Below are 22710 nucleotides of genomic sequence, written 5' to 3' on the forward strand. Positions count from 1 at the left end.
ACCCTAGATCCCGGCCAAGCCATGCTCCGCCTGAAACTCCACCGTTTGTGCATCCAGCTTTGTCCCTATCACTGGTCTGATCACATTGATATGACCATCGACCGCTGTTCGGACAGTCCGAGGCTTGGAGAAGTAGACGACTCAGTGAGGTTGCTTCCGTGAAGGACGAGCCTAGGATGTCTGACACTTCCGAATTCAATGCAGCAGCAAGTGCCATACTTTGAGATCAACGGCATGCAGATGAGACCAGCCGTTTCGTATTCTGGGAAGAAATCCAGTTCGATCGAAGCGCTCGATCAGGTGATGTGGGCTAGATCAATGTCTACGTCCAAGGGATGCGCCTGCTCGAGCAAGAGTTTCCTCGTAATAGCTTTAGAGATGCAATTGTGCTATACGTGATACCCTCTTTCTGTTATGACCAGCATTAGCGATGTCGGACTCTTTAAGTGGTATAAAGTCAGCTCTTTGAACTATCAGGAAAGGATGAAGCACAGATTCTCCAGCCCAGCATCTACACACCGGAGCCTACCATACCATCCACGATGCACATCTTCAAGTCTTACCTCCCCCTGCTCCTCGCTTCCGGTGCCACCCTTACCGCGGGTCAGGCATGTAATCGGCGCATGGCTATACGATCGGCACCAGATCATGACCTGTTCTTGCACCTCACCGATAATGGCCCTAGATCTCTGCAAGCCAGACAGGATAGCACAGATCCATGGAGAGAATCGAAGCCAAAGGGTCCCATCTGCAGGTCCGGGAGTTCCTATACCGTAGCGCAGTGTCACATTGACCAGCTGAAGGCCAAAGGGTGCAACGTGGTTGGTCAGTAGATATTCTTCCTGCACGTTAATCAGGCTAACTGGTGGCAGCGTGTGTTTCAGCAGGAGCGGCTTGCTTTGCTACGTGTGCCTCGGCGGGTGCACAGGGTGGCATTGGTATGTATTCCTGTTCCACGAAAGTAAATGCATTTCTGATGTTGGGCCTCTACAGATGCGCTGGCGGACATTGCATGCTTGGCAGCTATTGGGACCTTCACTGCGGAGTGTGCTGACTGTGATCCGCGGTCAGTGGGCGCCATTTGATGTCGTTGCAAAATGTCAGGAATTCAGTACAGCCTGACATGCCTGGAAAGACGGTGAGGGACAGCCTCTCACAAGGCAGACGTCGGCGGATTCCCTGTTTGTAGTCAGTCGTTCCTGATAGCCTCCCATGGATACCATCTCTGCCAGTTTGGGAAGAAGGTGCAACCATTCGCATGATGCATGATTTACAAGGCACAAAGATTCATGTTTTGCTGCAACCAACATTTGACCCGTACCGAAGCCAGTCGGCATTGGCCGCTGCACGTACGGCACGTTCGAGATATAGACCCGATGACGCTTTCTCTGGACGAGGAGCATTGTCGAGACACCGAGAGAAGTCGAGGCAACAACATCCCTGTCTGCGCGCGCCCAGACCCTTGGCAGAGCCCAAGCTTCGGAGACAAGCTGTCGCCGCGATCTTGGGAAGCCACGAAATCAACAACATCTGACCCAAAAGGTACACCATCAACAACGCCTCAAGCAAGCCGCTGCAGCTATAGTACAAGCTCTCGAACATGATCTAGGGATTCAGGCTGGGAGCTTAATGAACCCAGTCATCGCCTCTGGCATGTCGCCCGCCTTCTCACAAAGCGCGTCTGCCATCAGCGGCTTGATGCGAACGCACTTTTCGAGCCGCGATGCGGTCTGGCTACCTAAGCACGATGGGATTAGTGGTCCGTCATACCGAGGCGCTGGAACACATTCGCACTCCCTGACTCCCTGAGAGGACCACGTCCACGCAACCTTTATGGGCAATGAGCCGGAAGTGCATGTCAGCGCTTGCAACCACGAGCACCCGTTTTGCGAACATATCGCGCCGCCTTCTGGTCTACTTTTTGAGTATCTCCGTGAGAACAGCAGACGTGCGCGTTGTACTGTAACGGCAACAATCATCAGCTCACCTCGGCTTTCGCGGGCCACTTCTGCTGACGATCTTCGACTCCACCGCGCTGCAACCTACATTCAAGCTTGAATGCAAGCCAATCATGAAGGCCAGGACAAGTACCTGAATCTACGTCCTTCCTTACGAGGCAAGCGTCCGCCACGCACGCACAGAAATGCCGACGGGCTCTTGCAAATCATTCATGGTGGCTAAACTGTGACAATCTATTTCTTTATCTGACTTCAAGCCTGCAGCCAGCAAGTCTTCGCCAATGCTGATCACTGCCCCAGTCTCGATGCTTGGCTCTTGCTTCGCGAAAGCCAATACCAGATACAAGCACACGACCTGCTTGTTCTCGACATGATCGGGCGCTATGGCAAAATCGTGGCTGCTGCATGAAAGAGCAGCGCTGCGGAGAAGCTGCCGCCAAGAGTGTTGATGAGAGAGCATATATACTGTACTGATGGCCTGCATCGGATGGCTCGGTAGGTTCTGCTTCATTGCTTTATCTGAAGATGCGTTTTACTTCCTTCGCCGCTGTTGCGGCCTTGGTGACAGTTGCCATCGCTGCCCCAACTAATGTCCAGCGACACGTCCTCCACGAACGCCGTTCACCAAACGAAGCATGGGTCAAGCGCGATCGACTCAACAGCAACGTCAAGTTGCCAATGAGGATCGGACTGACCCAATCAAACTTGGAGGAGGGTCACGAATATCTCATGGAAATGTACGTCTAACGTTGACTCGGATTGTTGCTGTGTTCGCCATACTGACACACTGCAGTTCCGACCCAAGCAGCAGCAACTACGGCAAGCACATGACTGCGGAAGAGGTCCACGACTTCTTCGCCCCTGCACAGGAGAGCGTGGATGCCGTGCGCTCTTGGCTTGAGAAGGCCGGTGTAGAGGCCAACCGCATTTCACAGTCTGTCAACAAGCAATGGATTCAGCTCGACCTTAGTGCTTGGGAGGCAGAGTCTCTCCTGCAGACTAAGTACCACTTCTTCGAGCATGCCCCGACTGGCAAGTCAACGATCGCTTGCGATGAGTACGTCACTCTGCATTCAGTAATGAGCATGACTAACGAATCGTTCAAAGATATCACGTTCATGAAGATGTGAAGAAGCACATTGATTACATCACGCCTGGAATCAAGCTCTTCGTTGGCAAGAACTCACGGCCTGCTGATAAGGAAGACTTGGAAAAGCGATCCTTCGGTTTCGGCAAGGGTATGCCCACATTGCCACCACTCAAGGCGCCGATGCCATCGTCAATCACGGATCTCCTTCTCAAGCCACTGGACATCGTTTGCTCAATCGCCATCATTCCAGAATGCATTGAGCTTATGTACAACTTCACCAAGGCGACCTCCGCTCAGAAGGGCAACGAGCTCGGCATCTTTGAGGACCTCGGTGATGTCTACTCCCAGACCGACCTGAACTTGTTCTTCCTGGCTCTGACTCTGAACCGAATCCCGCAAGGCACCCACCCAGCGCTTGACTCGGTCGACGGGGCTACTGCTCCAAACCAGATCCCCAATGCAGGTCCAGAATCTGATCTTGACTTCCAGATTAGCTACCCGATCATCTACCCGCAGAACTCGATCCTGTTCCAGACTGACGACCCAGTCTACGAAGCCAACTACACATACGCAGGGTTCCTCAACAACTTCCTCGATGCTATCGATGGATCATACTGCAGTGTGCCAATGCCTACCGATGGTGGTGGCAACCTCGACCCTCCTTACCCACACAATGTGCCCGGTGGCTACAACAAACCACTTCAATGTGGTGTCTACAAGGCTACCAACGTCATCTCGGTCTCGTATGGTGGAAACGAATTCGATCTGCCAGCATCTTACCAGCGTCGCCAATGCAACGAGTACATGAAGCTTGGTATGCAAGGTGTCTCGTTCGTCATCTCCTCCGGCGACTCTGGCGTTGTAGGACCAGCCGCGAACAGCTCCGACAACGGCTGCATCAACCAGCAGCTGTACAACCCCGATTTCCCAGTGACCTGCCCATACGTTACTGCCGTCGGTGCTACGTACATCCCACCTGGTGCCAGCGCTTCAAAAGATCAGGAAGTGGCCGTGACTAGATTCGGATCGGGAGGCGGCTTCTCGAACATCTACGACAGACCAAGCTACCAGTCGGCAGCAGTCAACAACTACTTGACCAAGTACCTTCCAGCGCAGAACATTCCATCATACACCGACTTCAACGCTCCCGGAAATGGTCTGTTCCGCAAGAGCGGTCGGGCTTACCCTGACGTCGCCGCAATTGGAGATAACGTTGTCATCTTCAACAATGCTGCCCCAACTCTGATTGGTGGTACCAGTGCTTCAGCTCCTGTATTCGCCTCGCTCTTGACACGTATCAACGACGAGAGACTCAAGGCCGGCAAGAAGGCAGTCGGGTTCGTCAACCCTACTTTGTACGCGAATGCAGGCGCCTTCCACGATATTACTACTGGACACAACAATGAGGCTGGTGGTGACTGCGGTCGTGCCAACAACAATGGTGGACAAGGCTTCTCGGTGTCCTCAGGATGGGACCCTGTGACTGGTCTAGGCACGCCAAACTACCCAGCTCTGCTGAAGGTGTTCATGGCTCTGCCATAGAAGGAATCGGTGGCGGAGAAATGAATACACTCGGGTATCGAGCCTTTCGGATGGTCGATGACACCATGTGAGATGAATGTATGAGATTATGATGATAGTAGTGAAGACGTGAATATTATATTCTGCGAGTGAACGATGTCATTTCTTTACTGCTGCAATTGTCGTTCTATGTCGTGCCGATGGAAATAGCTGGTATGAGTATTGGTTGCACTACAAGCCCAAAGCATTTGACATCGCTTCTGCATTCCCGTCAGCCTCGATGCTCCCATTGTTGTAGTCATCCTGTTGTGTTGAAGGACAACTGACTTGTGTCCTGCGCGATAAAGTGCGCTACCTCGGCTTGGTCGTTTTCGATGTGGAGACATGCGCAGGGATTATGCAGCCAATCACGTTGCGTCGGGCCCATAGACCACGACGGAGAAATTGTTACTCAGCTCGTATTGAAAACGGGACATTCACATAGCTGAAGTATTGACTGGAATCATGAGCGGCCGGTAAGGATGACCGGAATCTCACCTATCCGGGCAGAAACACTCCGGCCATACATACGGACGAGACAAGAGGCCAATGCCATCAGAAAGAACTTGCAGGCGACTCTCCCAGTCTCACCGCTCGGCCTTGCTCTACCTCGAAATCCGGACGACATCGACACATCCTCACTCAGTGGCGTTCGAAAAGCATATGGGAAGGCACTTGAGGCGCATAAACAAGCGCAAGCACGATACGATGCATTGAAGACGGAGCTGGAAGAGATAGTGCACAGAGACCCCAATGAAGCGACGAACCCAGATGAGGGCAATGTGTCCTTGACAGAGAGCTACCTTCCACTGATGCGCCAAAAAGAAAAGCGGCGAAGACTCAAGGTCATCGAGAAGTCACTAGCGAGGATTGAATCTCAAGGCGATGATACGACCAACCAAAGTCTCGACAAAGTGGCCAGGCGACAGGTCGGCGAGCCTCCAGCGCCGCCTTCCACATCAGGATTTGCAGACCGGGAAGCGGATTTCAGCGCCGAGTATGATCTAACACAACTCAAGAAGGCCATTTTGAACGTCAAGAACCAGCTCGAGGAGCACAAGGCATCTACTGAGCAGCTCAATGGCGTCAACGGGGAAGCCCATGATCCGCAAGCTGAACTCCGAGGTCTCCAGAAGGCGCACAACGAGCTTACGGCGTGGATGGAGCAGCAACTTGCCTTAATTAGCGATGTTGGGGCCGCAAAGGACAGATCCGATGCATCGAGCACAAAAAGCGGACAGAACGGCGACAGTGCGCACGACATGATGGAGATCGAGAGTCTTTACGAGCTGTACCTCGGAGCAAGGCAACGTCTGCTTGACGTAGTGGCACACCCACCCTCATCTGTGTCACCGCCATCGTCGCCACCGGACTTCGCGCGGCGAGGATCAGATAGCGGTTTGCCCGAGACTCGATCCACGACATCAGAAACCCTCTTGCCGTTCATTGCCACCTTGACCGCGGCGAAGCAGCAGGAGCAGCAGCTTCTACAGCAGACCGCTTACACGCGGCGGCAGTTCGCATCGGCGGAAGCGCAGGACCAGGCGCTCCTTTCGCGTCTAGCAGATGAGAGCCATTTGATGCAGCATGATCTGAGGCGTGGAGCACCTCGTGGTAGAGATTGGGCCGAAGCTGCAGCAAGCGCTGGCGCTGCAACAACGGAAGAGGTCAACAAGCGCCTGCGATCAGGTCATGTGGCGGTGGACGGCGCAGCGAAGAGTCTACGGGCGATCAAGGACATGCCAAACTCTTTCGATGATCTTGTGGGTTAGATGTGGCAGCGAGAAGAGAATCACTGTTTGTCCAGCCTGCTAGCGATGCATATGTCCGTCCAGGCATCACCATGCAAGACTTCACCAACAACCCTCTCCACATCTCGCCACTCACTCTCCAACACCCCTCCTCCCCTCAACAGCCCTCTCCAACCTCCCATCAATCTCCTCCAGCCTCCTCTTTTGCGCCATCTCCCACTCTGTCAAATCCCTCGCCTCCGGCATCAGCACCCTCACCTCCCTCAACTTCCCCACCTTCGTCAACTCCGCGATCGACTGCGGCGCCATGACCGCCCACATCGACACCGCCTGGAACCTCACACTAGCTTTGCGCTCTATGTACAATGACTCCAAATTCTTGAGCCCGCGCAGCTGTTGCAGTCCAGGGTAGGCTGCGTCCATGCTGGTCTTGAGGATGAGGGATGTGATGGCGAGTCGACGCGTGGAGTTCAAGGAGGCTATGAAGGCCTGCGGACATTGGATGGAGAGGCGGTTGAGGGTGTAGAAGAGGGTCTCTGCTTCGGAGAGGAGGAGGCGGCAGGTTAGGAGGGGGGTCAGGGCGCTGGGAGTACGGTTGGTAGCTGGACGGTGGACTAGGTATATGGAGTCTGAGAGGTTGGTGGTTGCGAGGCGGAAGATGTGGTCGTAGATGCTCAGCCTGAGCTCCGCGGGGAGTTGGCAGAGAGGGGATTGTTGTTGCGGATTGATGGAGCCGTCGGATCCTTCCAGTGGCGCTATGTTGCGTTGCTTTCGGAGGGATAGAGAAGTGTAGGAGTATGTGCCGAATATGGTTCGCAGCTGGAATTCGAGGAAGACATTCTTGGTCGGTGTGTTGATCTCTCGCGCTGGAGCGTCTCGTTGTGATATCTCGACCCAGTCGTCCTCGTTCTCGCCCGGATGGCTAGTGGTGAGGTTGGCCATGATCGAAGAGAGGCTGGTCTATATTGCTGAACTGTGTTGATATGTCTGATCCGACTGAACAGCACAGCTAACGTCGTTGCTATACTCATCGAGTAATGCGGCATAGCGGCGCGAAGTCTGCCTGGGACAGCTAGCTCATATTGCTGTTGCCTGCGATCCTTCGCGACGTCAGGTCACCTTAGCTCTGCGCTACTGCACGAATGTACTATACTCAAGCACAACTTTCCTGTTTCGGTTGACAATTCTCGCCGGAGCCATACGGGAAGATTAAACATATTTTGGTCGTCATTGTTCCAAGACTGCAATGTGCTCACGAGACTTGGGTTCATAATAACAGCCTGGCAAGCTGTATTAACGAATGAGTATATCCTCGCGTGTATACAGTAATAAAGGATGACCGAGACTGATCATGCATGCGAGGGCATGTCCAAAGATTTCATATGATCTGTCAATCGTGCTACCTTCAACTTTCACATCACAAACTTTGAACGCGAAGCAGGAGAGGGTACGTACAGCAACTGCGTGGTGCGTTGCTCTGGGAGATCTTTTACTGGGTGGTGGTGCTTCTACGCCCTCCTAGCGACCACCGCAATCACTGCGCTTCCTCTTGCTGTTGTAGAAAGAAAGGAAGGCGGGTCGACAAGGAGAATACTTTTGTACCTGCGTAGCCGACCCGCTTTCGCGGCTCTCGCAAGTCGCGGATGCCGCATTGCTAGCAAAGGGACTTGGTATGCCCTTTGTCGCCGAGTCGCAACATGTGTAACATATGTTGAGTGGTTGTATACTTCTGACACTGTTACTCATATGTCATCTAAAGAAGCCCAGTGGACCTGAAATAAACATGAACAGCTCGAGACGTCAACAACAATACCAACACAGGATAGCATTATGAGCAGTACTACACACTTTGCACTATGTCCCCATAAAACATGCCTCTAGCTGGTATCGAATTTCCGCGCCAAGGTCAATCAAGGCCGCAGCAGACTCGCAAGCATGACAAAGGAGATGGTATCATAACGAAAAGCATAACGGTCTCTCTCACTCGCCGTCCCAGCACGCGCTGCCTGAAGTTTCTTCGCTGAACGCTTCGAATAATGTATCAAGTGCGATGGCATCAGTAAGGTTGGTGGATATCATATGCGCATTGAAGGAAGGGGTATCACGGGTATGTTGGTTGATCAGTGGCGCGTGGCAGCTCCATCCATGTTGCCGGTGAGCTCGGCGACGCGCGCCTTGATCCGGGCGACACGAGACTCGATTGCTGTGACAGCATGGTCAGTAAGGTCTTGGCACGAACTCGATGATGGAACTTACTCTCTTCACCACTTGTCTCGCCATCATCGGTCTGAGAGCGAACACTTTGACTTGGCCTAGTACTCTGGTCTTCGCTAGCACGCTCCTGCTTGTAACGTTCTGCTCGCTTCTGGGCGTTCTCACGAATGGTGGCCCATCGGTCTTGTGCGATCTGTGGGTCATGCGGATCGTTCAAGCTGGCCTCTGACTCATTGTCGGAGACTGGTGCATCGAAAGGCAATGGCTCAGCGGCACCTGCGTCGGCCTGTGGATGTAGGCGAGCGGCGGCGAGGGTGTTGAACTTTGGCTCTTCGTGCGGAGCTTCTGGTTCATAAGCGGGAGCAGGAAAGGCATCCTCGGAATACCTCGGCTCCATAGGAGGCGTGTCATCGATCGGGCCTTGATCGAAGCGTGAGAACTCGTGCTCGGCAGCTCGATGCTCGTTGATACTATCACGAGATACTGGAGCCGGGGAATGATCACGGTATGATCGGGATGCTGGCATGGAGGGCTCGTCGACACCAGCAGCGTGTTGAGCTGCGGCTGCTGCGGCTGATCGGGGGACCGTGGTGTTGCTGTGCTTCTTGCGCATCAGCGATATGCGGCGTCCAATTCCGGACTCGGCTGGTGGCGTTAGACCATTGCTAGCAGGTCTTTGAAGGTCAAGCGAAGCGTCTCGACCTGAGCCATCCTTCTTCTTGCCGAACATCTTTTTGAAAGCGCCGCCACCGCCAGTAGCGACTTGCTTCTTAGGTTTGTTGGCATCTGGACCCGCAGCAGCCTTCTCCAGCATAGCCTTGCGTGCAGCAAGAGCGGCTGGATTAGCCGGAGTCTGTGGCTCCGGCTTGGTCTCCTCTCGCGTTTGAGGACGGAAGGCAGGATGGTCGTCCTGACGGGGAACAGGTTTCCTGCCGACCCTGGCCGTGGATACTGGAGACGGCGACTCAAGCCCGATCTCTTTGTCAAACGCATCGGATTCGTGGACAGGAGTGGGTTTCGTCTCAGGCTCAGTTTGGGGTTCTGGAACCACCGGAGCTGCCTGTGGTGTGTCCACCAGCGGCTCTGCTGGTGCAGAAGAGGCTGTGCCTGGTACGATTGGCGAAGACACCTCTTCTGGCTGGTTCAAGTAAGTCTGATCGGTGTTGAGTTGCGGTTCGGCAAACTTGTTTGCCAGTGGCGAAGGTGGTGCCAGAGCGGATGATTCATCCGCCGGAACTGGCGGCAGATCTCGCTGTGCAGACTCGAATGCAGATGCTGCTGGAGGAGCTGGCGACGCAGCGGGTGACGCGTTGGTATTCGACCTAGCAAGATTGACGGAAGAGGATTTGCTAGCAGCCAGATCCTCTCTCGACATTCCCTTGCCCGCGAATGTGTCACCGAGGTATTGTTGACGGATGGCATTCTTGTCGTATGACTTAGCCCATTGCATTGCAGGTCCGGCTTCGCTCTGCAGGCCCAGTGTGAGCACGCTGTTGGTCTTCGAGCCGCTGGCATCTTCGTTCCTGCCGCGGCGAGCGTTCTCGGTGTCAGCGGTGTCCTGCCTCTGATTCATAGCCCTCGCAGCAGCCTTGATCTTGGCGTGTTGGTCGGTCGAGATGCTAGTCTTGCTTGGCGTAGCCGAGAGTACGCTCTGTGGTTGCTGCTGGGTCTGCTGCTTATTCTCCTTGTCTTTTCGACCGAATCTGCTGCGTTTCGTCAACGTAGAGAGGAAGCTCTTCTTTGGCGCGATGTAAGCCTCGATTGCTGGATCTGGAGCAGCGCCCTTAACTTGCTCCTCCATAATCAGCCAGCGATTGCCCATAATGGTGGTCTCAACGAGCGCACACCTGCCGAAAACAGCTTTGCGCTCATTTGGTTCCTCGCCAGCAAGGCTCGTCATCCAGACCCACCAGAAAGCATCATCAAGCTCAATGTTCGTGATAGCGGCAAGCTCACCAGGAGCCAGGTTTTCCTCATGTAGCAGACCAGGCGACGACGAACGGCTGCCAAGTGGAGGTAAGACCTGCGCTGGCGGATACAGAAACGTAGGCGACTTCGCAGAGCCATCATCTGCAAATCCGGAAGAGAGGAAGTCGGCCCATGATGGCGTTGTTGGTCGACCGACGTCTCCTGCGCGAGATAGTGGCTGGTCTCGTAGGCCTTGCCCGACAGTGTTCGTTGACCCATTGACGCTGGTGGGAGATTTCCGAGACAGAGCCTTCTCGTCCAGATCTGCGAAACCCAGGTTGGAGAAAGCAGACCACGACTCTTCTGGCTTTGCAAGACCTTGGCGCGATCGTGCAACGGTCTGTTGGTTTGCAGTGGCTACAGCGTACAAGACACGCTTGTTCTCCTCCGTCAGCGCATCGATCGGATCTTCAAATTCGGCGAACTCCCGCAAAACATGATCACGATCGCGGTACTCAAAGTTCTTCGCTCTACGCAGCAGCGCAAAGGGTGTCGGCGACACAGTGTCCACCAACATGACGACCCGAGGAGTCGACCGTTGGAGCAGAGTTGGCGTCTCAGGTGGATATTCCGTGGAGGCAACCAGCGCTTGTAGTGATCGTGGTATCCGCTCAATCACGTTGAGCGACGGATCTGTCTCTGGTGACAAAGACCGAAGGTATGCGAAGAACAGGTGACCAGACGCATCTGCTGCGGCAGTCCACGACTTGTAGCCTCCCTCGAACCCTTTGCCATCGTCGAGGTGTTCGAATGCCCACCAGCCCGCGAGTCTTGACACTTTGCGTCCAGTCAGGCCATTGTTCTTGCCGTGAGCAGCGATGGCGGATAGCAGATCGTAAAAGTCGAAAATGATGCTTCTCCGGGCTTCGGAGTCCACTCCAATAGGAATGAATGTATCAAACGCATTGCGTGCCAGCTTCGCCTCCTTTTCACCCAGTCGAAAGCTTTCATACACGGGCCATGAGACGACACCTCCCGGCATTCTGCTCCAGCACCACTTCATGATGCTGCACAAGACTACCGAGTCTGTCAGACGAAGTTCCTGCTTCAACGACTCTCCCTTGTATTGTGACGATCGCTCGGCGTTCGATTTGTAGTAATTGCGAATAAAGATGCGCCCGCCTGCCGGATCGGAGTCTGGTCGGAAGGGCAAAAGAAAGAATGGCGCATCGAGTGCCTCAGCTGGGAGAATGTTAGCAGCGGCTCCATGTCCTAGTCTCCTGTGTCCGCCATACCTCGCGACTTCATCTCTGCAGTGCATACGTGCACCAGCTCCTGAACCTCGGCAGGCACAATGACTGTGCTCTCCCATCGCGACTGGTACCCACGTGGTCGCGGTGTTTCGAGACCGCCATTGCTCGTGTCTCCAAAGTTCTTGCCTTTGGATGCCGGCTGTGCTCCCTTATTCTTAAAGCGAGAGAAGAGCGGCATCTTTGCTGGTGACTACAACTCCCGCGTGTGCAGTCTGTTTCGTGTGCTGGGGGGATATGGACCCTGATGGCCTGATGCCGTATGTACGTGGGTTCTGAAACAGATGATCGTGATTAGGCGACTAGCGATGCTGTATCCGCGCGAGAGACCAGGCAGAAAGGTGGTGTAGTAGTTGGCGCCAGTATGTGACTTGGAAGATGCTGGGTCGGATGGCGGCGCGTTGGAAAAGTCGCGTCACTGCCAGGTTTCGGAGGCAGTGAATGAAGGCAAATGCAGCCAATTGGCTATTGCTCAGCAATTCGGAAACGGCATAAGAGAAGGGAAAGGCAGTGCAAGGCAAAGAGGGCAGTCAGTAATGATGCATTGTACCGTAGGGGAGAAAAGAGTGTGTACAGTTGGTGGGAGATGTGTGCTGTCGAGATACCCCTAACTAGCCGTGTCGGTCCCCAAGCACCCGCGAAGAAGCGGGCGTTGGCCACCTCGATGAAAACCCCCATCTCAATACAAATCTCAATATCGCGCTTTATAGCACGCGTTATTACGCGACAAATACCTTGAAATGAGTGAAAGCTCACTATATGTTCGCGTAATATACCTTGTAGTAACGTAAAGCACTAGTGAGCTAGGAACACTAGTGAGCTAGGAATTTTGTCTTAGTACGACCAACTTCTTGATTATCGTACTATGTCTCAACAATACAATATACAATCGTCTAATAAAGAAGGTAGACTTGCTCTTACCCTCTCTACCTATTATTAGGGCTAAGTTCCGAGTCTCCTACGCGTAGCTATAGTATATTACGTACCTTATTCGACGCTAACTAGCTAGTACTACGGAATCACTCCTCGCGTCGATACTCGCCCTATCTAGTACAAGCTTACGTTAACCGAGGAATAGACGATTGTTCGATATATCCTCGACCTCGATTCGCGAGGATTCGCGCCTACCCTTAACGAGGTAGTAGATATAGCGGATAAGCTACTCGGTAAACGCGACGCGGATCCGGTAGATAAGAACTAGGTAGAGAGATTTGTTTCGCGCTCTACCGAGCTTAAACCGGCCTTTGACTAAGCAAAGGACCGTTAGAGAATACTCTAGGAAGATCTAGAAGTTATAAGCGCCTAGTTTAAGCTTATATAAGAGACAATTACTAAGTATAGCGTATATAACGAGGATATCTATAACTTCGATAAGACGGGCTTTTAAATAGGCGTAATTAGCTCTATAAAAGTCGTTACTAGCTTAGAACGACGCTCTTGCCCTACGGCTACTTAGCCTAGTAATAGAGAGTAGGTTATAGTTATTTAGAGCATCTATACCACTAGCTACTCGGCCCGCCCTTTATTATCTATAAAGGGCGCGTCTACATTTTAGTATAGTACGAAGAGGAAGATATACCGCGATATAGAAGCTTACGGTCTCCGAGAATAGATAGATAAATAACGTACTTAGCCTCGAGTAGTTAAAGCACTTTAACGCGTATATAGAGGCGCGTTCTATAGGTAGCTATAGGTTACTCATTTTGGACGGCTATAAGAGCTATTTAAACTAGGGTTTTAATGACTACTATCTAGACTATAAGATCCTTACGCTCTATATACCGGCGTATTTGTTATATATCCTATATCTAGCCTCTTAACGTAGTTTGTTTTACGCCGTTAAAGCTAAAGTACTTATAACACGTACGGGACTTAGCGCGTTAGCGCGTCTTCTATATTAATAAAGAAACCTTCCTTCTATTATAGCGGTACTTAGGGTAGTCTATTATCTAAAGTAAGCCTAGATAAGGCTCCGCTAGTATAAAGCTTACGAGCTTCACGACCTCGTCTTTTGCCTATTTAGGTAAGCTAGTAGCGCGGGTTTAAGCGGGCCGCTTACGTAGCCGTAACACCTTCCGGCGTTTAAAGACGCGTTTTTCGACGTATTTACCGCGTTAAACTATAAGAAGGCCTTTAAGGCTATAGGGTTAGTTCCTATTAACGCGGAAGTAGTACTTAATCGCCTTAATATACGCCTACGAACCCCGCTAGGACTACCCCCGCCTTAGACGACATTATAGTAGTCTTAAACTCCGAGCAATTCGGAGGAGTTTACGTCGTAATCTAAGCTTATATACGACGCTATACTAAGCAACTCTAAAACAGCTTATAATAGCTTCTCTTAGCTTATAAAAGGCGGCGAAGTAATACTATAAGAGAATACGCTTCTTAGAGCTCGTAACTCTAAGCTTAAACGATAAGGTAAGACTCTTATAAAGCGCCGATCCTATAAATAAAAGCGTCTCTAGTACGGCGAGGTCTTAGAGTATAGAGTTAGCTCGTTATAGGTAGTCGTCGAGTCGTCAAAGGCTATAGAACAGTCAAAGAAGAGTCGTAGGTTAGAGGGTATAAAAGAGGGCTAGCTAAGTAGACGGCGGTATAGTAACTATAGTCGGACTAGCTATAACGTATAAACGTACTAGGAAGACAAAGAGAACAATTCTAAATCGGATGAGAGTATTGAGTTCACTAGTTCTCTATTTGATAATAGTGAAAACGATTGATGAAGAATACGAGTTAGTGGTACTAAGATAAAATTCCTATCTTACTTGTGTTCCTAGCTTACTAGTGCTTTACGTTAGTAATGTTCATGTATTTAATATATGCTCTATCTAGCTCAATTATCGATTTATATCATTCGAAACGCAAACCCTCAAATTCTTGTCTAAACAGGATTGGACCCTCCTTTAGCCTGGTGTGGAAGCCAAAAGCGAAACTGGCCCCCAAATTTAAACTCCTATCTCTCGTCGCAATCTTGCTTATTTGCTTGCTTGCTGTTGTACAACAACAACAAATATGTCGGAACACTACGATACGCCTCGTAAGGGCGAGGCGCGAGGCAACAAAGGGCACAAAAACGCTATCGTCGTTCGTGTTGTGTTGTATTGTCTCGGTTTCGATTCTGCATTCTGCCGGTAGCCTCCACAGAGGTGTTGTTTAGCAGTGCGTGCGCAATTTCACTCACGCTCCAGAAGCTCGCTAAACCAAACACAGCCTCGGAGGAGGGGATGACCGAGTGAGATAGTGCTGAAGCCTCCGCCACACTTACACTCTATATTCCCAATTCAGTCTTGGAACAGCAAGTGTGAAACGATATCATGGCGGACACCTCTTCGGTCACGACGCTCCTCGAGCAGATTGCGCGCCGCTTCGAGAACGCTCTCAACAGCCGCGACTTCTCCACGACTTCTTCGGCGTGGGACTTCATGGCACCCCAGTTCCGCGGCGAGGCAGAGTATGTCGAGCCACCAAAGACTCTGAGCCTAGCAGAACTCATGGACGTCTTGAAGCAGCTCGTGACCATCTTTCCAGACTGGCATCTTCGAGTCGTCAGCATGACTACTTCTGTGCGAGAGCTTACCGGGACCGCAGAAGTATTCATGCATGTGGAGACGACAGGCGCGCCACCTGGTATCACGAAAGAAGGTGTCGGGATCCTCGAGTTTCAGAGGACCGATAAAGGGAGTTGGCTTGTTGTGAGGCATCGAAGTGCTGCTGGCCTGGATATGGTGGCGACCGGGGCATGATTGATCTCAATGTCAATTGAGCATCTTGACCTCCAACAGGGGCATATATACAGCACTGCAGCCAAACATGGTAACCAGACTGAAAGCTCCCGCACAAAGACCACGGCTCTACCATTGAACACGAACGCGACGCGTCCGAAAATCTTGACGTCACCACACATCATTGATATAGTCGAACAATGCAGGTACGATCGACTTTCGCAGCACAAGTACTCGATGTATCGCCTTCTGCCACGAGTACCTCACAAGAGAGTATTGCATCAATTTCACCAACCCATATTCCAGACTACCAACACCGAATCTATCCGCCCATTCCACCCGACATCTATCAAAATGGTCAAGGACAACGATACCGTCATTGAGTATGTTGTGTGCACTGCGGAATGATGCAAATATTAACAAACACATCACCAGAGAGTGGAACGAGCTCGTCAATATGTCCGCCGACGAATTGAAAGATTGGCTCGGCAAGGATGAGTCGGCGGGTGCTGGTTGGAGCAAAGACGATGGCTCAGGCGAGACTATTGGCCACGAAAGGTAGGCCTCGACACCCCAAATTTTCAAGCAAATTGCTAATCGTGACAACAGCGGCCGCAAGATCATCGAGATCTTGGAGAAGAACTCGAAAAAGGACTCAAGCAAGTACGACGACGAAGATTTGCTGCACATGCGCAAGGTCGTCTCGTACTGCAAGCGCCATCTCGCTCAGGAGGAGAAGGCGAAGCAGGATCCTGATAGCAAAAGTGCCAAAAGTCTCAAGAACTGGGGTGCGTTATGGTGCTTTGTTGGTGTGAACGAGTGTGCTAACGCTGAATTTAGGCCACGATCCTCAGAAGTCGTAGCTACAACTCGTGACCTAGATCTACTGCAATGTGCCCAGTTTGGCTTCATGCCACTACCGTACCGACAGAATATATCCAAGTATTGATCTTTTCTCCTCGACATACCTCGCGTCACACAGCAGCCACCAGTACTCGAATTCCATCCTTCGGCCTCATGACGATCCGCCACACTTTCCTCTGCTCCTGATCGGGCCACGTACAATCTCTAATAAACCGGAACCTGGCAAGCAAACAACACAAGAAGACTTTCATCTCCGTCTCCGCAAACTTCCTACCGATACAGCCGCGAGGTCCTTCCAGGAATGTTTGGTAAGCATTTGGAACCCAGGCAGCGGGCAGCTGATCCCACCTATCAGTGTTGAAACCATCGGCATCGTTTCCCCAGTAGTGTGTAAGCCGATTGACTGCATTGCTGGTGATGTATATGTTCGTACCTGCTGGTATAGCGTGTTCGCCGATGCGGGTGTCGACTGCGGCTGCGCGAATCACGGTCGGTATTGGGGGTATGAAGCGGAGAGATTCTTGGCAGACGTTGTCAAGGTAAGTGAGGGTGTCGAGCTTTTGCGTTGCTGCTAATGCTTCAGGATCAGGTGCGACTCCCGGAGTGCTGAGCTCCGGGGATGCAGCCTGAATCTCAGCTCGAAGTCGATCTTGAACGCACTGGTTCTTGCTCAGGAGATCAATGGTCCAGGCTACAGCTGTCGCTGTCGTATCATGACCCGCTCCGAGGAATGCCTTGACTTGGTCTCGAATGTCGATGAAGGAGAGGACATCTTCTGGTGACGACGCCTTGGCTTCATTGTGCTTGACGATGAGGCTGATGATATCCTTACCCCCCGTGCAGAGTCCATCTTTGTCCAGCTTCGACTGTACAACATCGTCCGCCACTTGAGTGATGAATTTCTCGCTACGATCCATCGCTCGGTTGATCTCGCAGGGGAAGTACTTCATTACGCCCCAGAACATCCGCAAGGCCTGGACCACGAACGACACGAAGTCGAAGGCGAAAAGCGCGGAATACGCCTTTCTTAACGGCGCACTTGGAGCTTCGAGCGACTTGACCTCAAGCCCAAAGCCCGCTAAGCCGATGATATCCAGCGTCGCCCAGTTGAGACAATCTAAGATTTCGACAGAGGGAACATGGCCCTCAACAACTCTCCTCTCCCTTTCGATCACATTGCCAAGCAACAAACCCTTCTCCCAAAACCGCATCTCCAACGCCTTAATCGCACTCGTGGAAAATGCAGGCGCCAACGCTTTCCTCAACTTCGCGTGCGCAGCACCTTCAACTAACAAGAGTCCATTCTCTCCCAGAATCCCTTTCATCCACTCCGTCGTTCTGCGCGCTTTGCAAAAGTCGTATGGTCTGCGGACGGTAATGTCCTTGATGGCTTCGTCATCCGCCACGGAGAGACGCTCGATGCCGAAAGGAAGAAAATAGCGGAGTATCATGCCGTGTTTGATGTGCCATTGTCGTTCACGGGCACCTGTATCGTTAAGCAGAGTTGTTGGGAGGTGGCCCCAAATCGGGTTGCCTGAGACTGTGGGGATGTGGCGGAGAGGAGAGATATAGAAGGGGTAAATGTAGGTGCGGTATAGGAGCCATAGGGTGAGTGAGAAAAGCGACGAAGACAATATCGAGAATGTTGTATTGCGTTCTGTGGTGCATAAGAGTAGCAGGGTAATGGCTGAGCTGCTTAACAAGGAGCTCTGAAGAGTGATGTGGCGAGCCATGGGAGTTTTGCTGCACAGAGGAGAAGTATCTATCAAGGCGAGAGAGTTGCGACAGCGGGTAGCTGGAGATGTTAGATGTTCTGAGTCTTGTGGCATTGCCGGCGATGCACGGCGATCTGCGGTGGCGCATAGCCACATTTTGGAGCGACGCTCGCAGCTGATAACGATGACCAACGAACCAGTATGGGTCAGCTGTACGCCATCATAAAGCTGGATAGCTCCAGAAGGATATAGATCTCCACTGGCAGGACTGCAGCACTGACCGGGAGGTACGCGATCGGTGGCCTGCAGAACGAGAATCGCTCAGCTTGAGGCTGCATACAAAGTGGGTCGTGCCACCAGAAGCAAGAGACAGACATCTTCCAAGACGACTTCCTTCAACATCGCCAACGTGAATGGCCAAACCGAGCACAGTAGATATGGAATCCGAACAGCAAGAGCACTCGCGAGAGAATGTCATCGACACGACCTCCAACACCCCCAGCTCCGAGCCTCCTCGATCAAAACCCAGCCTTATCATCTTGACAACAACCCTCTGCGTCGGCATCTTCCTCCTCTCCCTCGACCGCACCATCATTGCAGTTGTCCGTACTCCAATCCAACCTCAAGACCCGCCTCACTAATCTCAACCAACAGGCCATACCCCCGATAACAAACACCTTCAACTCCCTCCCCTCGCTCGGCCTCTACATCTCCTCCTACCTAACCACAACCCTCGCCCTACAGCCCCTCTTCGGCCAGCTCTTCACCCACTTTCCCACGAGACCCACCTACCTCCTCTCGTTCGCCATCTTCGAAGCCGGCTCCCTCCTCTGCGCTCTCGCTCCCACCTCGCCAGCTCTGATAGCAGGCCGCGCCATAGCGGGCTGTGGCGCTGGAGGGATTCTGGCAGGGAGTTATGTCATCGTTGCGGAGAATGTGCCGATGAGGATCAGGCCGCTGTATCTAGCGGGTGTGAGTGCGATGTATAGTATTGGAGCTATTGTGGCGCCGTTGGTAGGGGCGGGTTTGACGGAGGGGGTAGGGTGGAGGTGGTGTTTTTGGATTAACCTGCCGGTTGGGGTGCCTGTTATGGTGATGTTGGGGTTGTTGTTTAGGCCGTCGGGGAGGGTGGAGCGGAGACAAGTGGAGAGAATTGCAGTGTTGCAGAGGGTAGCAAAGTTAGATGTGCTCGGAGCTGTGTTGTTACTTGGTGCGGGGGCAATGTTCTTTTATGCCCTCGAGAGGGTGGCCGATGGAGAGCGTTGGGGGAGCAAGTTGGTTATTGGGCTCCTGGTTGGTGCTGGTATGACGGTAAGCCTTTTTGCGGGATGGCAGGTGGTCGCTGGTGAGAGCGCTTCGATGATGCCCCGGTTGCTGAAGCAAAGAACTGTCTTGGCCGCGGGAATCGCGAATGTTGCCATGTACTGGACACTGGTCACGTACATCTACTTCCTGGTCCTATATTTCCAGGCAATCATGGGAGCTAGCGTCATCGACTCGGCAGTGAACATGTTGCCTTTGGTTGTGACCTGCAGTGTCTTCTCAATTCTGGCCGGGGTTCTGGTAACTAGCACCGGGTACTTCACACCTCCTGCCATTGCAGGCACTTCGCTGACCTTGATCGGCGCTGGTCTGCTCACGACGCTGGGCGAGCATACGATTACGGTGACTTGGGCAGGGTTCCAGATACTTGTTGGTGTTGGCCTGGGACTCAGTCTGCAGCAAGGCATCTTCTCAATGCAAGTCGTCCTCAATGCGGCCGACATACCTGCGGGGACCTCACTGCAGACGTTATGTCAAAGTCTCGGAGGCGCAATCGCAGTCAGCGTGGGCAACGTTCTCCTCGCGAGTACGTTCCACAGCCATGAGAGACAACTGAGAGAGGCTGGAGTTGATGCTAATGAGGTGCTGAGGAGTGGTGCAACCGCGTTCCGCTCTCGTGTGTCGGGGCATGATCTAGACGTGCTGTTAAACATGTATGCTGAAGGCCTCCGCAACACCTTCGTGACGAGCGCTGCTGTGGCAGGCGTTGCATTGATAGCGACTTGCCTCATGGAAATGCGGAAGGCGGCTGAGACGACTGCAGCCTCCTCGTCGAGAAGCGAAGAAAGGAAGGATACAGTAGGAGACTGAGGGTGCCATGCGCGAGTGCAAAAGAGGCTGGGTAGACATTGTCACATATCATCATTACATTTTGATCGCGAGCGGGAGCCATGTGTGTGTCAAGCTCTACCACTCAAGCGGTTCCGACTTCTCCTCGCCGCGATTCGTTTTCGGCACAGGCGCTGCCTCGACCTTGACCGCACCTGTCCTGTGCTTTGACAGGTAGCCAGATCCGTCCAACCACGGTGTCTCCTCTGTTCGTCTCTTCTCAAACTTGGTGATCTTCTCATCATCTTGCATTGTCAGGCCAATGTCATCTAGGCCGTTGATCAAGCAGTGTCTCCTGAACTCATCGACCTCGAACTTGCCAATGACGTTGCCAGATGCGTCCTTGAGCTCGTTGGCTTCGAGATCGACCTCAAGCTCACGACCAGCATTTGCCTCTTCGAATGCCGTGTTGAGGACCTTGTCATCCTCAATCTTGAGTGGCAACATGCCGTTCTTGAAGGTGTTGTTGTAGAAGATGTCACCGAAGGAACCAGCGATGATACACTTGATGCCGAAGTCAAGCAGAGCCCATGGCGCGTGCTCTCGAGACGAACCGCATCCGAAGTTGGGTCCACTAACCACAAGAATCTTCGAGTTCGTGTACGGCTCTTGGTTGAGGACGAAGTCTGGATTCTTTGAGCCGTCCTCGTTGAAGCGCCAGGCATGGAATAGGCCCTTCGACAGACCGGCACGCTTGATCGTCTTCAAGAACTGCTTGGGAATGATGGCATCGGTATCGACATTGTTGCGGTCCAGTGGTGCAGCAATGCCCTTGAGCTGTGTAAATTTGGGCATGCCGGCGGAAGCACCAGATGGTGCCTTCGATTGTGGGTTGTTGTTAGATTCAGGAGCATCCAGGATCTTCTCAAGATCGACGTCCGATTCTGGGTCCTCAACGTGGGCGTCCACGGTCTTGACAGCAGACTTGGCACTTGGGAGCGCCTGCTCGTAGCCTTCAAGATGCCTCACATCCGCGAGCTTGCCGACGAGGGCTGCAGCTGCGGCCATAGCTGGCGACATCAAATGCGTCCTGCCACCTGCACCTTGCCTACCCTCGAAGTTACGGTTGCTAGTACTGGCGCATCGTTCACCTGGTGACAGGATATCAGGGTTCATGCCCAAACACATCGAGCATCCAGCTTCTCTCCACTCAAAGCCGGCATCTTCGAAGATTCGGTCCAGACCTTCCTGCTCGGCTCGTTGTTTTACAAGACCAGATCCAGGAACGATCATTGCTCGCTTGAGATTTGGTGCAATCTTCTTACCCTTGACGATGTGTGCTGCAATGCGAAGATCTTCGATACGCGAGTTTGTGCAGGAGCCAATGAAGACCTTGTCGAGAGCGATGTCGGTCATGAGAGTGCCAGCCTCCAGTCCCATGTACTGCAAGGCACGTTTGCATGCGTTCTTCTTGTGCTCGTCCTCGAAGTCGTCTGGTCCTGGCACAACGGCTGTGATGGGTACGACATCTTGTGGCGAGGTACCCCAAGAAACAGTTGGTGCGATATCCTTTGCGTCAATGATGATCTCGGCATCCCACTTCGCATCGGGATCGCTCTTCAACGCCGACCAGTGCTTGACGGCCTTCTGCCACTCTGGCGAATCTGGCTTGGGTGCCAATGGCTTGCCCTTGATGTATTCGAATGTGATCTCGTCAGGTGCAACCATACCAGCTCTTGCACCACCCTCAATACTCATGTTGCACATGCTCATTCTTGCCTCCATGCTCAGACTCCGGATAGCTGATCCACAGAACTCGATAACGTGTCCAGTACCACCCGCAGTGCCGATCTGTCCGATCACGTAAAGGACGACATCCTTACTGCTGACGCCTGGTGCGAGCTCGCCATTGACCTCCACCTTCATGTTCTTGCTCCGCCTCGTCATAAGAGTCTGTGTGGCCAGGACGTGCTCCACCTCACTTGTGCCAATGCCAAAAGCGAGAGCACCGAACGCTCCATGTGTGCTAGTGTGTGAGTCACCACACACGACTGTCGTGCCTGGAAGAGTAAAGCCCTGCTCAGGACCGATGACATGGACGATTCCTTGCCTCTTGTCGCCAAGACCAAAGTATGTAAGCTTAAAGGCCTTGACGTTATCCTCGAGTGTTTCGCATTGTAATCTGCTGTCGTCCTCTTCCACGAACTGGCTGATGTTCTTGAAATTCTTTCGTGTCGTTGTTGGGACGTTGTGGTCGGTGGTGGCGAGAGTGCAGTCGGGTCTTCGTACTTGACGTCCCGCATTTCTGAGCCCCTCGAAGGCTTGTGGACTCGTCACCTCGTGGACCAAGTGGCGGTCGATGTATAGGATGATGGTGCCATCGGGCTTCTCGTCGACCTGTGACCATGAGTCAGAGAGGTGTATGTCAATTACATGATTGTTGCCAACTTACAATGTGCTGCTCAAACACTTTGTCGTACAGCGTACTTGGGCCTTTGACTACGCCCGGCATGCTAGCGGTTTG

General features: G+C 52.6%; 10 protein-coding genes across 10 annotated transcripts; 6 read left to right on the top strand and 4 right to left on the bottom strand.

Annotated features, from left to right (window-relative positions):
• Positions 1–542: 542 nt before the first annotated feature.
• Positions 543–1085, top strand: CLAFUR5_20026 (uncharacterized protein; the record flags this gene model as incomplete). Its single annotated transcript, XM_059462882.1, has 3 exons — positions 543–825; positions 873–938; positions 994–1085. 3 exons carry the CDS (start codon positions 543–545, stop codon positions 1083–1085), a joined length of 441 nt encoding a protein of 146 aa, XP_059318930.1.
• Positions 1086–2483: 1398 nt separating this feature from the next.
• CLAFUR5_08241 (Tripeptidyl-peptidase sed1) lies at positions 2484–4590 on the top strand (the record flags this gene model as incomplete). The annotated part of the gene is made up of 3 exons (XM_047907389.1): positions 2484–2695; positions 2752–3015; positions 3066–4590. The coding sequence occupies 3 exons, from the start codon at positions 2484–2486 to the stop codon at positions 4588–4590; spliced, it is 2001 nt and encodes a 666-aa protein (XP_047759347.1).
• Positions 4591–5090: 500 nt separating this feature from the next.
• CLAFUR5_08242 (uncharacterized protein) lies at positions 5091–6380 on the top strand (the record flags this gene model as incomplete). The annotated part of the gene is made up of 1 exon (XM_047907390.1): positions 5091–6380. The coding sequence occupies one exon, from the start codon at positions 5091–5093 to the stop codon at positions 6378–6380; it is 1290 nt and encodes a 429-aa protein (XP_047759349.1).
• Positions 6381–6491: 111 nt separating this feature from the next.
• On the bottom strand, positions 6492–7301 carry CLAFUR5_08243 (uncharacterized protein; the record flags this gene model as incomplete). Its single annotated transcript, XM_047907391.1, has 1 exon — positions 6492–7301. One exon carries the CDS (start codon positions 7299–7301, stop codon positions 6492–6494), a length of 810 nt encoding a protein of 269 aa, XP_047759823.1.
• Positions 7302–8479: 1178 nt separating this feature from the next.
• Positions 8480–11972, bottom strand: CLAFUR5_08244 (Morphogenesis-related protein MSB1; the record flags this gene model as incomplete). The annotated part of the gene is made up of 3 exons (XM_047907392.1): positions 8480–8562; positions 8616–11723; positions 11777–11972. The coding sequence occupies 3 exons, from the start codon at positions 11970–11972 to the stop codon at positions 8480–8482; spliced, it is 3387 nt and encodes a 1128-aa protein (XP_047759344.1).
• Positions 11973–15108: 3136 nt separating this feature from the next.
• Positions 15109–15537, top strand: CLAFUR5_20252 (uncharacterized protein; the record flags this gene model as incomplete). Its single annotated transcript, XM_059463088.1, has 1 exon — positions 15109–15537. The coding sequence occupies one exon, from the start codon at positions 15109–15111 to the stop codon at positions 15535–15537; it is 429 nt and encodes a 142-aa protein (XP_059318931.1).
• A 9-nt stretch (positions 15538–15546) lies between these two features.
• Positions 15547–16379, top strand: CLAFUR5_08245 (uncharacterized protein; the record flags this gene model as incomplete). Its single annotated transcript, XM_047907393.1, has 4 exons — positions 15547–15899; positions 15952–16074; positions 16126–16304; positions 16357–16379. 4 exons carry the CDS (start codon positions 15547–15549, stop codon positions 16377–16379), a joined length of 678 nt encoding a protein of 225 aa, XP_047759345.1.
• Positions 16380–16490: 111 nt separating this feature from the next.
• On the bottom strand, positions 16491–17831 carry CLAFUR5_08246 (Cytochrome P450 monooxygenase FUM15; the record flags this gene model as incomplete). Its single annotated transcript, XM_047907394.1, has 1 exon — positions 16491–17831. The coding sequence occupies one exon, from the start codon at positions 17829–17831 to the stop codon at positions 16491–16493; it is 1341 nt and encodes a 446-aa protein (XP_047759346.1).
• A 1485-nt stretch (positions 17832–19316) lies between these two features.
• Positions 19317–20228, top strand: CLAFUR5_08247 (Efflux pump bfoC; the record flags this gene model as incomplete). Its single annotated transcript, XM_047907395.1, has 2 exons — positions 19317–19406; positions 19431–20228. The coding sequence occupies 2 exons, from the start codon at positions 19317–19319 to the stop codon at positions 20226–20228; spliced, it is 888 nt and encodes a 295-aa protein (XP_047759821.1).
• A 96-nt stretch (positions 20229–20324) lies between these two features.
• CLAFUR5_08248 (3-isopropylmalate dehydratase) lies at positions 20325–22698 on the bottom strand (the record flags this gene model as incomplete). The annotated part of the gene is made up of 2 exons (XM_047907396.1): positions 20325–22583; positions 22639–22698. 2 exons carry the CDS (start codon positions 22696–22698, stop codon positions 20325–20327), a joined length of 2319 nt encoding a protein of 772 aa, XP_047759342.1.
• Positions 22699–22710: the final 12 nt, after the last annotated feature.

This window comes from Fulvia fulva, chromosome 3 (assembly GCF_020509005.1).
Source record: "Fulvia fulva chromosome 3, complete sequence".
NCBI lineage: Eukaryota > Fungi > Ascomycota > Dothideomycetes > Mycosphaerellales > Mycosphaerellaceae > Fulvia > Fulvia fulva.